This window comes from Apus apus, chromosome 3 (assembly GCF_020740795.1).
Source record: "Apus apus isolate bApuApu2 chromosome 3, bApuApu2.pri.cur, whole genome shotgun sequence".
Taxonomy (NCBI): domain Eukaryota; kingdom Metazoa; phylum Chordata; class Aves; order Apodiformes; family Apodidae; genus Apus; species Apus apus.
Window position 1 is genome coordinate 84491007 of NC_067284.1, and position 14470 is coordinate 84505476.

The window sequence follows — 14470 nt, forward strand, 5'->3', positions numbered from 1 at the left end:
CTATGATCAATTACTTTATTTCAGATGTTTGAATTACTTCCTGTGCTGATGAGCAGTGTCTCATTCAGAACAATGATGTTTTGTGTTAATTCATAGTAGCAGGAGCACATTATGTGCACCAAAATTGACCTGGCCTCCAGATTTAGGAAGGGTTAGCTCAATCTTGGTCCAGCTCAGTCTAAGAATTTTCTCTGAAAGCAACATCAATTTTTATTTTCTTTTTTATACTGCAAAACACCTCATCTTCTATAAATGACATGAATAGTATCATGTCATTTTTAGTAAGCTAATTAATTATTAGGCACACAGGCTAGTTATCAACCTCTGATTTAAAAGCAAAAGATACCATAAGCATGTCTGCATAGTTTATGGATGAGATCTGAACATGTTATTCCATTGACAAACAAGAGTGTGGTGCCAAATGGAAACATTTATGTCCAGAATCAGAACAGCCAGGTTAATGTGGTGTTGAATCCAGCTAATTAGCCAGTGCACAGTGATTCACTACAGCAACAGCAACTGATCTGTTTTAGAAATGAGCCTGGTTGGTGCCTGTTCAGGGATCTCTCTTCACTTCTTTTTCCATGAGGCAGACATATACTTTATATTATTTTATGATGATGTTGGTTCACCTAGTCCAACAGAAAAAGCTGTACAGAAGCATGTTAGGATCATATAAATAGTGTCCATACTAATTAAGACATTAAATAGTTCACAATCTATCTTACTTTCCAACATACAAATGTTACTCAACTGACTGGAGCATTCAGCAGATGTTTTCACAAAGTCAGACTAAACCTATTATATCCGGTGTAATTAGTTTAGGTTGAAGAAATAAATAAATTAAAACGTCCAAATGGACAATACTTAGATCAAAGTCCAGAATTAATTTTATAAAATGGCAGTAGTACAAAACTTGCAAGATGGTCTAATGGACGAAAAATGCAAAAAGCCCAATCCTGAAGAGGCTGGTTACAAATGAAATGGAATATAACACTACCATATTTCAGAAAGAGGTCTGACTCATATTTGCCCACAAAATTGATTTTGATTTAATGTATTTGCTGGCAACTGAATTGTTATTGCACTTGTTAACACTGTTACTGCATTATCAATCCCCAAGATTATATCCTTCCTTAGCTTAATGAATGAAAGTTTAACTTCACTGGAAAAAGAAAGCAGCCGGGAACTGCCCTTAGCTTGAAGAAAATCCCACACATGAATTGTACTCTAAGGGAAAACTCAACAAAAAATAAAAAATTCAGCTTTGGCAAACTCTCTACAATACTGTAGGTGGTGGAAAAACTACACAAAAAATGTTGGGAATGTATTAAACTGTCTCAAAACAACCCTTCAGGAAACCGATCATATAATGTAGTTTCTATAATCTTTGTGTCTTGATAATTAAGAAATAAACTTCTCAATAGCACTGATAATAGCTATAATAATCTAAGGTTTATTCGTACGTGATTTCTTCTCTTTGGCTGACACTTCTGGATGGCAGGTAAGTCAAGTATAGCAGCAGTTCAGACCTTTTTGCTAGGCTACATTTTCAGGAATCTCATACAGCTAGACAGCATATGTGCAGAAGTCCTGAATCTATACAGCATGTATGGCAATATATCCATGTTTGGCATATTGTAGAAGTATGGGCTTTATTGGCATGACTTAACAACTGCGAAAATACTGTTATCCAGAACATTACAGACAGAACAACAGCAGTTCTTAGAGTGGAAAATTATCTAGATACATGCATTTTGATAGAGATTTTTTAAATTTGTTGAAGAATGCCGTTCAGTCAAGCTGCCAGATCAAATTAGTCCATGACATGACACAGGGTCAAGACAGCCATTACTCACTTAGTATTGTTGCTAGAAACTTTACTAAGTATTCAGATAATCTTGCAAACTCCACATGTCTGTATGACCATCAACTGGCTGTCAGCCTCAAAGAACAGCAGTTTAATTTTGCGTATTTTAGTACCATGATATCTGTACATTACAGTTACGCAGTAGATCCTGTGTGAAGCTTGCAGTCCACCTTACTAAATGGGAAATACGGGTTTCAATTCAATCAGAAGTAATTTCTCTGAAAATGTGCCATAGAGAGATGATCTAAAAAATTTATAACTTCAGAGAATGGATCAAGTGGATATTTCTGTCATATTACTACTATTATTACATTTTAGAGAAGCAAAGAGCAGCAAGAACGCAACTCTCATTTTTACTTTTTATGGTGGACAGTACTAATAACACTTACTGAAACACAGTTATAAATAAGTTTGGCTTTTCAATCTATGACAAAATTTTGCAGGAATAATTCTTGCAGTATATAGATATTTCCAACAGCCAAATCTGAAACACAATTGTGTAGCCTGTGTCACGGATTGTGCAACTGATATACTGTTGCTCATAATGCTAAATTTAAGTTGTCTGCATGCTGGCATCATTACTGCTACCTTTAAAACAGCATACAATCATAACTCTGTACTCTTGATTTTAAACAGTGAATTTTCCTAACAGGAAAGGAAAGCAAAAAGTTTATTTGCGTTTTCATAAAAAATGTTTATCTGCTTCCCACACCTCATTTTCCCACAATCATCTGCTGCAGTTTAAAGACAAACACAAGTATGCATACACATTAATAATAGGTTTTACCTTGTCACCATTTCTTTCTCTTTATTAGAGGCATGACCTCCACTGCTGAGAGGCCTGCTTGCTGCAGATAAGAAATACAGGCGATGATTTTTAAAATACTGATCAATCAAAGGGAGCACAACCTGAAATTACATCAGAAAGAAGTGGTTATCTCAGGGCTTTTGTTACTATGTTCTGTACTACACTTGGTAAGTCACAACTAAAGACAGGAGATTTCATATGTGTTTTCTGTTTTAAAATCTCTATGCATTGTTTCCTAGAATCATGCTAGAATCACAGAATGGTTTGGGTTGGAAGGAACCTTAAAGATCATCTAGTTCCAATCCCCCTGCATGGGCAGTGACACCTCCCACTAGACCAGGTTGCACAAAGTACCATCCAACCTGGCCTTGAACACTTCCAGGGATAGGCCTTCCACAACTTCCCTGGGCAACCTGTTCCAGTGTCTCACCACCCTCACACTAAAGAATTTATTCCTAATATCTAACCTAAATCTCCCCTCTTCCAGTTTTTATCTATTAACCCTTGTCCTCTCACTACAAGCCCTTGAAAAAAGTCCCTCCCCAGCTTTCTTGTAGGCCCCCTTCAGATACTGAAAAGGCCACTATGAGGTCTCTCCAGAGCCTCCCCTTCTCCAGGCTGAACAACCCCAACTCTCTCAGCCTCCAGCAACTACCTCCATGTTTTCCATGTGCCGTAGCAGAGCCTTCAGGAGGATCTGCTCCATGATCTTGCCAGGCACAGAGGTGAGACTGACTGGCCTGTAGTTTCCTGGGTATTCTTTCCTTCCCTTTTTGAAAACGGTGGCTATGCTTCCCCATTTCCAGTCAGTGGGAACTTCACCAGACTGCTATGACTTTTCAAATATGATAAACAGCAATGTTGCAACTTCATCTGCCAGCTCCCTTATGAGACACAGATAGATCTTGTCAGGTCCCATGGACTTGTGCTCTTTCAGGTTCTTTAGATGGCCTCGAAGCAGCTCTTCTCCTACAGTGGGTGGATCTTCCTTTTCCCAGTCTCTGCCTCTGCCTTCTGTGACCTTGACAGCGTGGCCAGAGCCTTTGCCAGTTCAGACTGAGGCAAAAAAGTTGCTCAGTACCTCAGCCTTCTCCATATCCTGCATGATGAGGTCTCCTGTTTCCTTCTGCAGAGGGCTCACATTTCTCCTGTTCTGCCTCTTATCACTGATGTACCTGTAGAAACCCTTCTTATTACCCTTGATGTCCCTGGCCAGTTTTAACTCTACCTGGGCTTTAGCTTTCCTCACCTGACCCCTGGCTTCTCAGATAACATCTTTGTATTTTTCCCAGGCTACATGTCCCTGCTTCCACCCTCTGAAGACTTTATTTTTTCATCTAAGAGTGTCCAGGAGTTCTTTGTTCATCCATGTAGGTGTCCTGGCATTCTTGCCTGCCTTCCTCTTTCTTGGCATGCATTGCTCCTGGGCTTGGAGGAGGTAATCTTTGAACATTGACCAGCTTTCTTAGGCTCCTCTCTGATCCGGGATTTTATGCCATGAAACCCCACCAGGCAGATCCCTGAAGAGGTTGAAATCTGCTCTCCTGAAGTCCAGGGTAGGGAGCTTGCTGTGGACCCTCCTGGTTGTCCTACAGGTCCTGAATTCCACCATTTCATGGCCACTGCAGCCAAGGCTGCCCTTAAGCTTCACATTATCCACCAGGCCATCCATGCTGGGGAGAACAAGGTCAAGCACAGCACCTTTTCTTGTTGGTTCCTCTACCATTTGGAGGAGGAATCTGTCATCAATGCATTCCACGAACTTCCTGAATTGCTGGTGCCTTGCTGTATTGTCCCTCCAGCAGATGTCAGGGTGGTTGAAATCCCCCATGAGGATCATGGCCTGTGGGTGGGAAGATGCACCTATCAGCCTGTAGAGGGCCTCATCCGTTCAGCCATTCTGGTCAGGTGGATAGCAGACTGTATAGCGACTCCCACTGTAATATAACCAGCCCTTGTCTTTCCTTTAACCCTGACCCATAAGCTTCTCTGTCAGGGTCTCTTCCATCTCCACGTGGAGCTCCATGGTCTCCAGCTGGTTGTTGATATAGAGGGCAACGCCCCCTCCTCTTCTCCCCTGCCTGTCCCTCCTAAAGAGCTTATACCCATCCACTCCCATGCTCCAGTCATAGGAGTCATCCCACCACATCTCAGTGATGCCAACAACGTCATAGCCCTACAGGCTTGCACATATTTGCAGCTCTTCCTGCTTGTTTCCCATGCTGCGTTCATTTGCATAGAGGCATTTAGGTTGGGCCCTCATTGAAGCTGCCTCATTACCTGGGATTCCATTATCCTTCATTTCAGGTATTCTTCTGCTGGCCTGTGATCCATCTTAAGGCCCAGGGCATCTCTCACTCAAATTGGCTTCAAAGGGGTGGGAGTGGGATGGATTGAGGATCCCCTCCCTCGAAAAATCTAGTAAAGATAACTCTAGTAAAGATAACTCTAGTTTAAAGTTTTCTTTAATGTCTACCCCTCTTTGAATTTATTTATTATTCAAGGCAGCAGAAAAAAAAATTACATTGCTTCTTGGACTTGATCTGTGGGGTTTTTTTTAGGAGGAGTACAAAGCAGAAAGTATAATTTCATTTTATCTCACATTTTAAGATTTTTCCAGTACCACATACCCAGACAGAGTTATTGCTGTTCATGTCTTTTGATGTAGGTTTAAGAAAAATTCACTTAAAACTGTTAGCACACTAACAGCACTTCTTTCTAGATGCTATCAAATAAAACTCCCAAAACATCCTGACTCATTAAGGGCTTGTCCACAGTTTTCCTATTTACTTCATGTGGTGACCATTACTCAGTGCCCACTGTAGCTGCCAGCCAGGAGGAGATGCTAAATAAACAGCCAATAAGAAAACCTGAAATTGCTTCCTTTTTGGAGCATGGTTCAAAAGAATGTGCAAGACCAGCTTCCAACTCAATGACCTCCGCAAATAGTACCACATGGAAGTACTTTATGGTTTCAAGACTACAATTTACTGCAAGGATACCAGGGTTAGAAAATGCTGCAAAGAGCTGCCTTTGCTTGTTAATTCATGAATTATTAATTCACAAAACAGCACTTTGAATATGCAAACACCATAGAAGGCATAAGCAGATTTCCTTCTTGTATAATGTGTAAAACCTTCTCAACACAAAAAGGAGAACTGGGCTGACAGGAATCTCAGGACTTTCAACAAGGGGAAGTTCAAAGTCCTACACAGCTGGCAAGGTACAACCCTAGGTACCAGTACACACCCGGGGCTGATCAGCTGGGAAGCAGCTTTGCAGAGAAGGACCAGGGGGACAGCAAACTGACTGTGAACCAATAATGCACCCTGCAAAGGCAGCCAACGGCATCCTGGGTTGCATTAAACAGAACATTGTCAGCAGGTCCAGGGAGGTGATTGTTCCTCTACTCAGCACCAGTGAGGCCACATCTGAAGTTCTGTGTCTGCTTCTGGGCTCCCCACTTTCACACATGGACATACAGGGGAGAGAGTCCACTGAAGGGTCACAAAGATGATGAAGGAATGAGAGGATCTTCCAAATGAGGAGAGAGGGAAATGGGACTCTAGCCTGGAGAAGAGAAAGCTCAGGGAGGATCTCATAAATGAGTATAAAATACCTGAAGGGAGGGTGTAAAAGAAGATGGAGCCAGGCTCTTTTCAGTTTTGCCCCATGACAGGATCATATGCATGGGCACAAACTAAAACACAGTATGCTCCCTCTGACCATCAGAAAACACTTTTTTACTGTCAGGGTGACCGAGCACTGACACAGGTTTCTCAGAGAGACTGTGGAGTCCCCACCCTTGGAGGTATTTAAAAGCTCTCTGGACATGGCACTGGGCAACCTGCTCTAGGTGACACTGCTTGAGTAATGAAGTTGGACTAAATGACCTCCAGAGGTCCCTTCTAAGTTCAGCCATTCTCTGATTCTGTGATGGAGACATCAGCATGGTTTTAAAAGAAGGAAAGAAATACTGAAGGTGACACTGACAGATACATAGCTGTGTAAATGCCAGTAACTATTGCTCACATTTGTCTGCATGAAGATTGTAAAAGAGAAAAATCTTCAGAATTAGACTAAACTAGTACACGAAAAATGTAGAGAGGTTATGATAAACATGAGTAGCATGAACAAGTTAATAATAAGCACATAGTACTGTAATTTTTTCACATCTATGCTTCATCCGACAGGAGTTTGAAGTCATTTATACTACTACTGTTTTTAATTAAAAAATTAATACATTTAACACAGAAAAGTGCAACTACATCAACAATAACCATGGTCACTAACAAAAACTTTCTCAATGCAACTACTTGCTACATTGACAAAGAATAAGCAAAGTTATACTGTACTTTGGCAAAAAACTTGATCTCTTGTTCATATGGGAAGTGCTCTCCTTTGCCTCTGCTGCCACCATCTGCAGAGAGAAGAAAATTAAGCTCCCTGTCTTATATCCTAATGACAGCGTACTCTGCATTTTTCTTGGAAAGGGTACGCTACAAACAAATAATACCAGTTTTCTTTATATGTAGATTTAAGATACCACAAACAGTATGCACACTAGTTAAAATGGCATTTTATGACTACTCATTATAAGAAAAGTTACAGAAAATGTGTAAACAATAATTGTTCAACTCTTCTTAAAAGTGTAGACGTCTCATAGTCCAAAGAGATATGCATATTTTTGTGAGATTAAAACCTAGTCCTATATATTGGTATTTTTTCTAATTATAGATGACAATTTAGAAGCCTGAACACATATTCTACTGGAACACCTTTCTCAGACATTCCCAGGAGAAAGAGAATTACCAGATTTTTACTACTTACTTGTGAACTTTGTCTAAAGAACAAAATTCATGGTTAGAACTACCAAAATGAAATCAAAATTGCTTTACTTCCATCATTACTATAAAAATCAAATACTCTTTACCAACATAATCTTTTACAGCCTCCTTTATCCTTTATTTATTATTTTCCTTTTACTGTTCCACTGAGGGACACGAAGAGTATTTGTTCCACCAGTGTTTCTGGTGTTTCAGTGCTTATTCATTATTGTTCTTGCAGTTATGCCAAATATATGTAAGTGGAATGTGAAGCCACGATAATCAGGCATTAGCAGCCGAAGGAACCTAATGAGTTACCAAGACCAGACTTTTGCTACTGCAAGTTACCATGGTATATAATAATTCACAAATTTTATAATTTCTACTTTAAAACTAGACAGGCTTTTGGATGATCATTGGTTTATCCAATCTCCCTGCTGTTCCTGTCATTAATACTGTCAATAACACCATCTATGTCTAGACATGACACATGGTATCTGTTATGTGGCATTGCGACTTCCATGGTCACACAGAAGCTGCATCTGGCCAGGTTTTTTGGTTTTTCCTGCTCATATAAGAAGGTGACTTGGGTCATCAAACTTTTTTTTTTTTTTTTTTTTTTTTAACAAAAGCAGATTGAGGTCATTCCTTCATAGCACTGCTGACAAAACATATGCTGGGTGTTTCTGAAAGAACATTCCCATAGTGAGAATTTGTTAAAGAGGTTTCTCTACTTCCTCCTCCAGAGGAAATTTCGGAATGGTACAAATGTCTGGTTTGATTTGCACTGTGAAAAAGAGATGACATGTGAATAATAAATGCTAATGTGCACATGTGAGAGATTATCAATTTGTACATAAATGCAAGGGAGAAGCCAGTTTTCTTTTTCAAAGAATGGAAGTTATAAAATTTTAGTTGAAAGCTCTGCATCTGATAAATGAATATAGGAAACTGGAATGAATATATGAACTACATAGCTTTTCAAAATCCATCCTCTTCATCAACTATAGTAAACTAGAAGGAAAAGTGCTAGTCCAATAATGTGTCATTTTTTTATATTTATTTTCTAGTTGCTTTCATAATATAGTACATCTTAACAAATAACACTTAAGAAGATGCATATACCAAACTCCAGAATGTACTGATGGGCTTCATCCACATATCTTATAAGCTGCTGTAGGAAACTGTAGGCAAAGCGTTTCTCAATGGAAGGGGTGTCTAATTCCAGGTCCTTAAGTCCTCTGTAAAAATAAGTACATTTTAACACACGCAGAAAGACTCAAAGAATCCTTACCTCTCCATAAAGTCTACCACACTTTTCGCTAATAAGTAACACAAGATTGTTCTGTGTTTGAAGTAAACAGTACACTTAAGCTTATTTAGGTTTTGAGTCAAACTTGGGTTATAGGTGCCCCCAGACCTGTGATGCCAGCAAAAGGAGTGTATGAGGGTCTCAGCATTAGCAGATGGAGAGACCACAGCTTTTGGAAACGTCTCTGTGGGTCCTATGGACTTTTGAGTCAAGCATCAGTTACTGCAGGTGACTGATGCGAGCGGATCTGGCACTGTTGACTGGAGTCAGACAGTGGAGGGGGGGTAAGGCACCCCTGGTCTGTGGCGTGTGCAACTGGAGTAAGTGGGAGTCTCAGTTGGGGTGTGCATACTGTCCCAAAAAATAGCTAATGGCAGGAGGGCAGTGTCAGTAAAGCAAGTGAGGGGCTCAGCACTAGCAGCTTCAGTGAGATTGTGAGTCACAGGCCATGTGCCTGAGTGCCATGTGCTTGGCAGGGGCAAGCCTTTGTATCTTCCCTAAACCCTGTCTGCATGAGGGTGCACTAGACTAGAAAGGTCACTGTCCAAATATCAAAAGCCACTATTCAGTTGTGTTTATGTTAGACAAATAAAAAGGATCAGTCAAAAAGGAATGTGGTACCTTGAATACAGCTGAGGAGACTTTTGTCATTTTGATAGGGGATGAGAAAAGAAACCTTTGCTAACTGACATCCTTCTTTGTACACCCCACTCCAATGAAGGGATGTAAATTGAATTATTCTAGCAACCCAGAAAGATTTAACCTAGAATTATTAGATTATCTGTGGGACTCTGTGAACAGACTGAATTTCATATGTGATATAAAAGAAATGAAGTAGGCAGATTTTCAGTAGACATGCTGGGCTAATTAATTCACAATGATTACTTAAAACCATCTTGTGACTGCTTCATTCACTTACTAATGTTCATTTCATATAAATCTCAGATATGCTTTCAACCTTTCCTAGTGACTCATGTTTCCTAAGCCATGCTGATGAGGCAGACAATCCTTAACTTAAGGTAAGTATGTCATGTTAAAACAAAAATGAACTACATAACATGTTATTCTGCAGACAATAACATATGTATATACTGAAATATGAATGGGTTGTTGATTACTATGTTTATTCACAATTATTGCATTTAAACTGTGGATTGTTTTAAAAAAACTTTAAAACATAACTTTTCACTTTTAAAAGATTCTACTAAAACTAAAAAATAAACTCTATTGAAAGAAATTAGTAGATTTTAGAAATAAATATTTAGAAATAAATCTGTGTTATTGAAGCAATTTCTTAGAAGTTCCTATAGAGGTCTATGTGCCTGACCTGTAATGAAGACTTAATAATTCTGTCATGATAGGAAATCAAAAAGTTTACTGACAGCTGGATGTATCTATGTAGACATTCCAGAAAGAAAAAGCATGCTCTAATGTTGAGAAGAGAGGTAGAAGACCTTCAGAGACTGAACTCTGTGCTCTTCATAAAACTTGCTACTAACTCCATAATCCATTTATTCCATACAATGTTCTATATGAAGGAGCTCATCCTTACTCCTAGGTATTAAAACCTAAAAATGACCATAGTTTTTTTCTGTACAAAAAAAAAAAAACACAAACACAAATCAAACAAACAAAAAAACCCCAAAAAAACAACAAAAAAAGAAAAAGGAAAAAAACCCAAAACCAACCAAACCAACAAAAAACAAATACAAAAAACACCTGAGGAGCCTTAGAAACCTTCTGTGACACTAATACTGAACAGAGAATTACCTGGAGACAACATATCCGTTAATCTGTAGAAATTTCAGAATATCCTGTGCTTTCTCTCTGTCTTTGGCTTTTTCTTTAGCTGTGAGCGTATCATAAGGAACAAGAAGAGGATGGTTGCCTCCTCCTACTAGGGAACATCAAGAGAATCAAAAAGCAGTTAAGGAGTTATCTGTTGACATGGTAAATCCCAGTATGTAAAAACACTGTCTTAATAATACATAGCAAATTACAGTACAATCTAATCTCAAATAACAATGCACTTTTCTGTTTCTTTACATAAAGCTAAAAATTATTCAGATAGAAACTTTAGACACAGCTGCAAACATAGTGCTAACATAATCAATTACTGCAAATACTAAGTAAATATATCGAGCCTGCTGCGAAAACTCTTACAGAAGAAAAAAGTGCTTAACTGTTATGAACTTGAATTATAATTACAACTTGTAATATAATTACAACTTCTTTTAATGGAACTGAAAATAATTCAATAAATACCACAGATAAAATCAAGATATAAACGTATACTGAGTCCTGAACCCTAGCTTCAGTCATTTGTAAATGAGAACCTGCTGTATCTCCAAGTATTTTTTCTTCCTTGTGCAAATATATTGTTATCTGCAGAAAAAGAATTTCACTTTAACACAAATAAAGAAGTTATTTTAGCAGAGAAGAAAAATAAGTGACACAATACATGACAAAATTTGTCATTTAGGTATAGAGCACATGCAATTTTTATGTGGAATCAAGAATCTGGTCTAAGTTTATCCACTTGTCAATGCAATACATGATACAAGCAGTTCTCAGTAAACATCCTTTTAGATCTGCAGTAATTTTACCTGCAATAAAAGAAGTAATTCAAATTAAATCAGAGCCCACTAGGCAACAGTCTGAAAGATTAATGCTAGAAGGAAAAAGGAGTAATGTAACTTAAATTTTTTCACAAATGTTGACTTCTGTTCCTATGATATATTTGAATTTGTAAGCTACTTCCACAGGAACTATTACACTCAGTACTATAAAAAATTCCAGACTCTAAAAATCATATAATATTTCATTAATAATTGATTTTTTTGTTTGTGTCTTCTTTTTTCAATTTAAATTTCCTGCTTTTTATTTTTTTCAATCTCAAATACATGACCTAAGCCAATTATAGATAACTTAGAATACTATAAATAACTACAGTTAATATTACCTTTTGCTTCAAGCTCCAATTTCTTTTTCTTTGCCCATATGTTATGGTAGTTTTCAGCCATCATCTCGGCCATGGCCTTAGGAAAATACAGAGCATAGTGGTATGTATTGCAACAGTAAATGTCCAAGAAGGATAGTTTTCTGGTTGATGTTATACAAGTTTTGTATGCTGAATCTATACAGATGTTACATGACGTAAGTATAGTGAACTGTTCCATCAGTTAAAGATAAGAGTATAATGATAAAAATAGTGTTATTCAATTATAAATTTTATTAACTCCTGGAAATGATCAGCAAATTGACTGAATGCTCAAGTATGACAGTTAATTGGCAGTAAATTCTTTTTATTGTAAAGCGAGTTAGCAATCTACAATGGTTTGAAATACAAAATTGGAAACTAGAAGATAGGAATGAAGGAGGGAAATCCAGTGTGAGAATTTGATCAGAGGCACAGTACAGTATATACTGTACCAATAGCAGCCTACCTTACTACTGCTGCTTGTTTCACTGCACTGTGACAGAGATCAGTGTGGGCAAACGTAACCCTGTGCTTCAAGACTTTTTCCTAGCCAGCTTTTGAATTCCATATTGTCATCACTAGACTGGTACAAACACTCATGATACCTTATTTAAAACTGTTTCCATACTCACAGTATACTACTAGACTGTGAAAACTGGCACCATACTCCATCAAACACCATGAAAAATCTAACTTTCTAAAGACAGAAACATCATTTGGTCATCAGTTAAAAAATATTGTTCCAAATAACAGCAATCTACTGATAGAACTGCCAAAATCCTACTCGCAACTTCTTCACTCTCTATTCTCATAGCATTTGTTTTAACACTGGTTCCTGATTCTTATTTCTTCAATTTAGAAAAAAAAAGAGCAGGGATAAAAAATTTTGGGAAGATGGTGGAGAAATTAATGATAAATAGAAAAAAGCTTATGCTGCAAGCTCTTCTATACAGGATTCTCTTAAAAACAACAGATGTTCCCAAAGAGAGCTGGGAAAATCAGCCTAGGACTAAAACACACTTTGCGGCTTTTCAACATGAACCATGTTTTTTGAAGCAACAGAGGATCATAGAGCAATAATTAAAAAGATTTTAAAAACCCCAACAATCCAACAAAACAACACTGAAGTACATAAAAGAAAGTAAAATAAGGCACCAAATTTGTTTAAAATAAACTAGTAGAAAAAAAAAGGTAAAAAAAAAAAAGTTTAAAAAAAGGGTGGGCATATTAAGTGTTTCTTACTTACATAAACATCTCTGGAGAGGGTGACATTGCTCATGTCAATTGCTCGAGGAGTGTAACCATGGGCTGTATCTACAGAGATCTAAATGACAAATGTGTAAAGCAGTTGTGTTTCATTTTTATCTAAGATTTGAACTCACTATAGGTAACACTGAAGTTATTATTAAATCTCTGTATTTTGTAGAGATTTTTTTTTCTCAACAGGCAAAATATCAGATAATCTAGTTTAAGTTCAAGCAAAACTCAAAATTTGAATTTGGCTTTTCAATCCTATTTCTACATGAAGGAATAGAATCTACTAGATTAATATCTTTTTCATTCCATCCCTCCTGCCTGCTCAGAAAATACCACCATTTTGTCATTCTTTTTTTCTACTGCCTAAATATGTTACAGGTTTCCTCATTACATTGACACAAATGGTAAAGAAGAATAAACAATGACTGAGATTCCCTGTTTGGATAGCCACTGACGTAAGAAATGTGGCTAGAAGGGGGCATTGCTGGGCTTTCTTGTATGCATTCTGATCTAACAAATAAACCCGTGTCCCTCACAGGTACATATTTTTTTGAGAAAGAACAGCACTCAGAATTTTATTCCTATGTCCAATATTATTTTCATATGCATGTAAATGAGCATGTACAAGGCCTAGAAGTTCAAAGGCCTCCTATCAAAAGGCAGGTGTTTTCAACAGAGAATAACACAAAGGTCTACAAGCAGTACAAAGTAAATATGTACTGATAAAGCATTGTTTTCTAAAGCAAACAATGCAAGCATTGTTACATTAAGATGAAGATGCTGATAAATACACTTGAAATTTTCCAGCTGAACACAGGAAAATGATATTTTGTGTGTGTGATGACAGCATAACACATTTTAAATACAGGATGAGTATTAATATGATAGTTATCTGAAATACAGAAATATTTTAGGCTTTAGAAACTAGAAAATTTATATAAATTCATTACAGTAAGGCAAGACTGTAACTTAGCTACAAAAACTGTTTGCATATGTTGATATCATTTGAATCTCAATTGTAAAGTTATTCATTCTAATGAGCTCTTTATGCTTAAAGTACATATTAATATCTCTGCCAGTATAATCTTGGGGCAGTGTTATAAACACCCAGAAGTCAGGACATTTGGAAGTAAAAAATATTTGAATGCAATTACAGTGTGCATACTACAACATGTACTTTAGCCCAAGTGCTAAATCAAATCACTAGATATACACTTTCTAGTGCCTATGGAGAACAGGTTCAACTGCTCATTTTTCACAAGGTTGTCATCACTCACTCATGTAAATACTGCAGAGTTGAACGGAGAGTTTTCCCCTCCATTTTATTCCCACTATTGGTATGGGTCCATGTGTCTATGAAAGAGAAACAAATTTTCTCTCCTCTTCCATTTAACTGCAAAGCATATGGAGCTCTAAG

General features: G+C 37.5%; 1 protein-coding gene across 1 annotated transcript in view; it reads right to left on the reverse strand.

Moving 5' to 3' along the window:
• Positions 1–14470, reverse strand: part of RYR2 (ryanodine receptor 2) — a 375829-nt gene that overhangs the window by 89078 nt on the left and 272281 nt on the right. The window contains exons 58-63 of the mRNA XM_051615046.1: positions 13043–13120; positions 11779–11854; positions 10587–10713; positions 8630–8745; positions 7034–7098; positions 2658–2779 (exon numbers count right to left, since the gene is read on the reverse strand). Of these exons, the coding sequence (XP_051471006.1) occupies positions 2658–2779; positions 7034–7098; positions 8630–8745; positions 10587–10713; positions 11779–11854; positions 13043–13120 (584 nt within the window). The remainder of the gene's footprint in view (positions 1–2657; positions 2780–7033; positions 7099–8629; positions 8746–10586; positions 10714–11778; positions 11855–13042; positions 13121–14470) is intronic.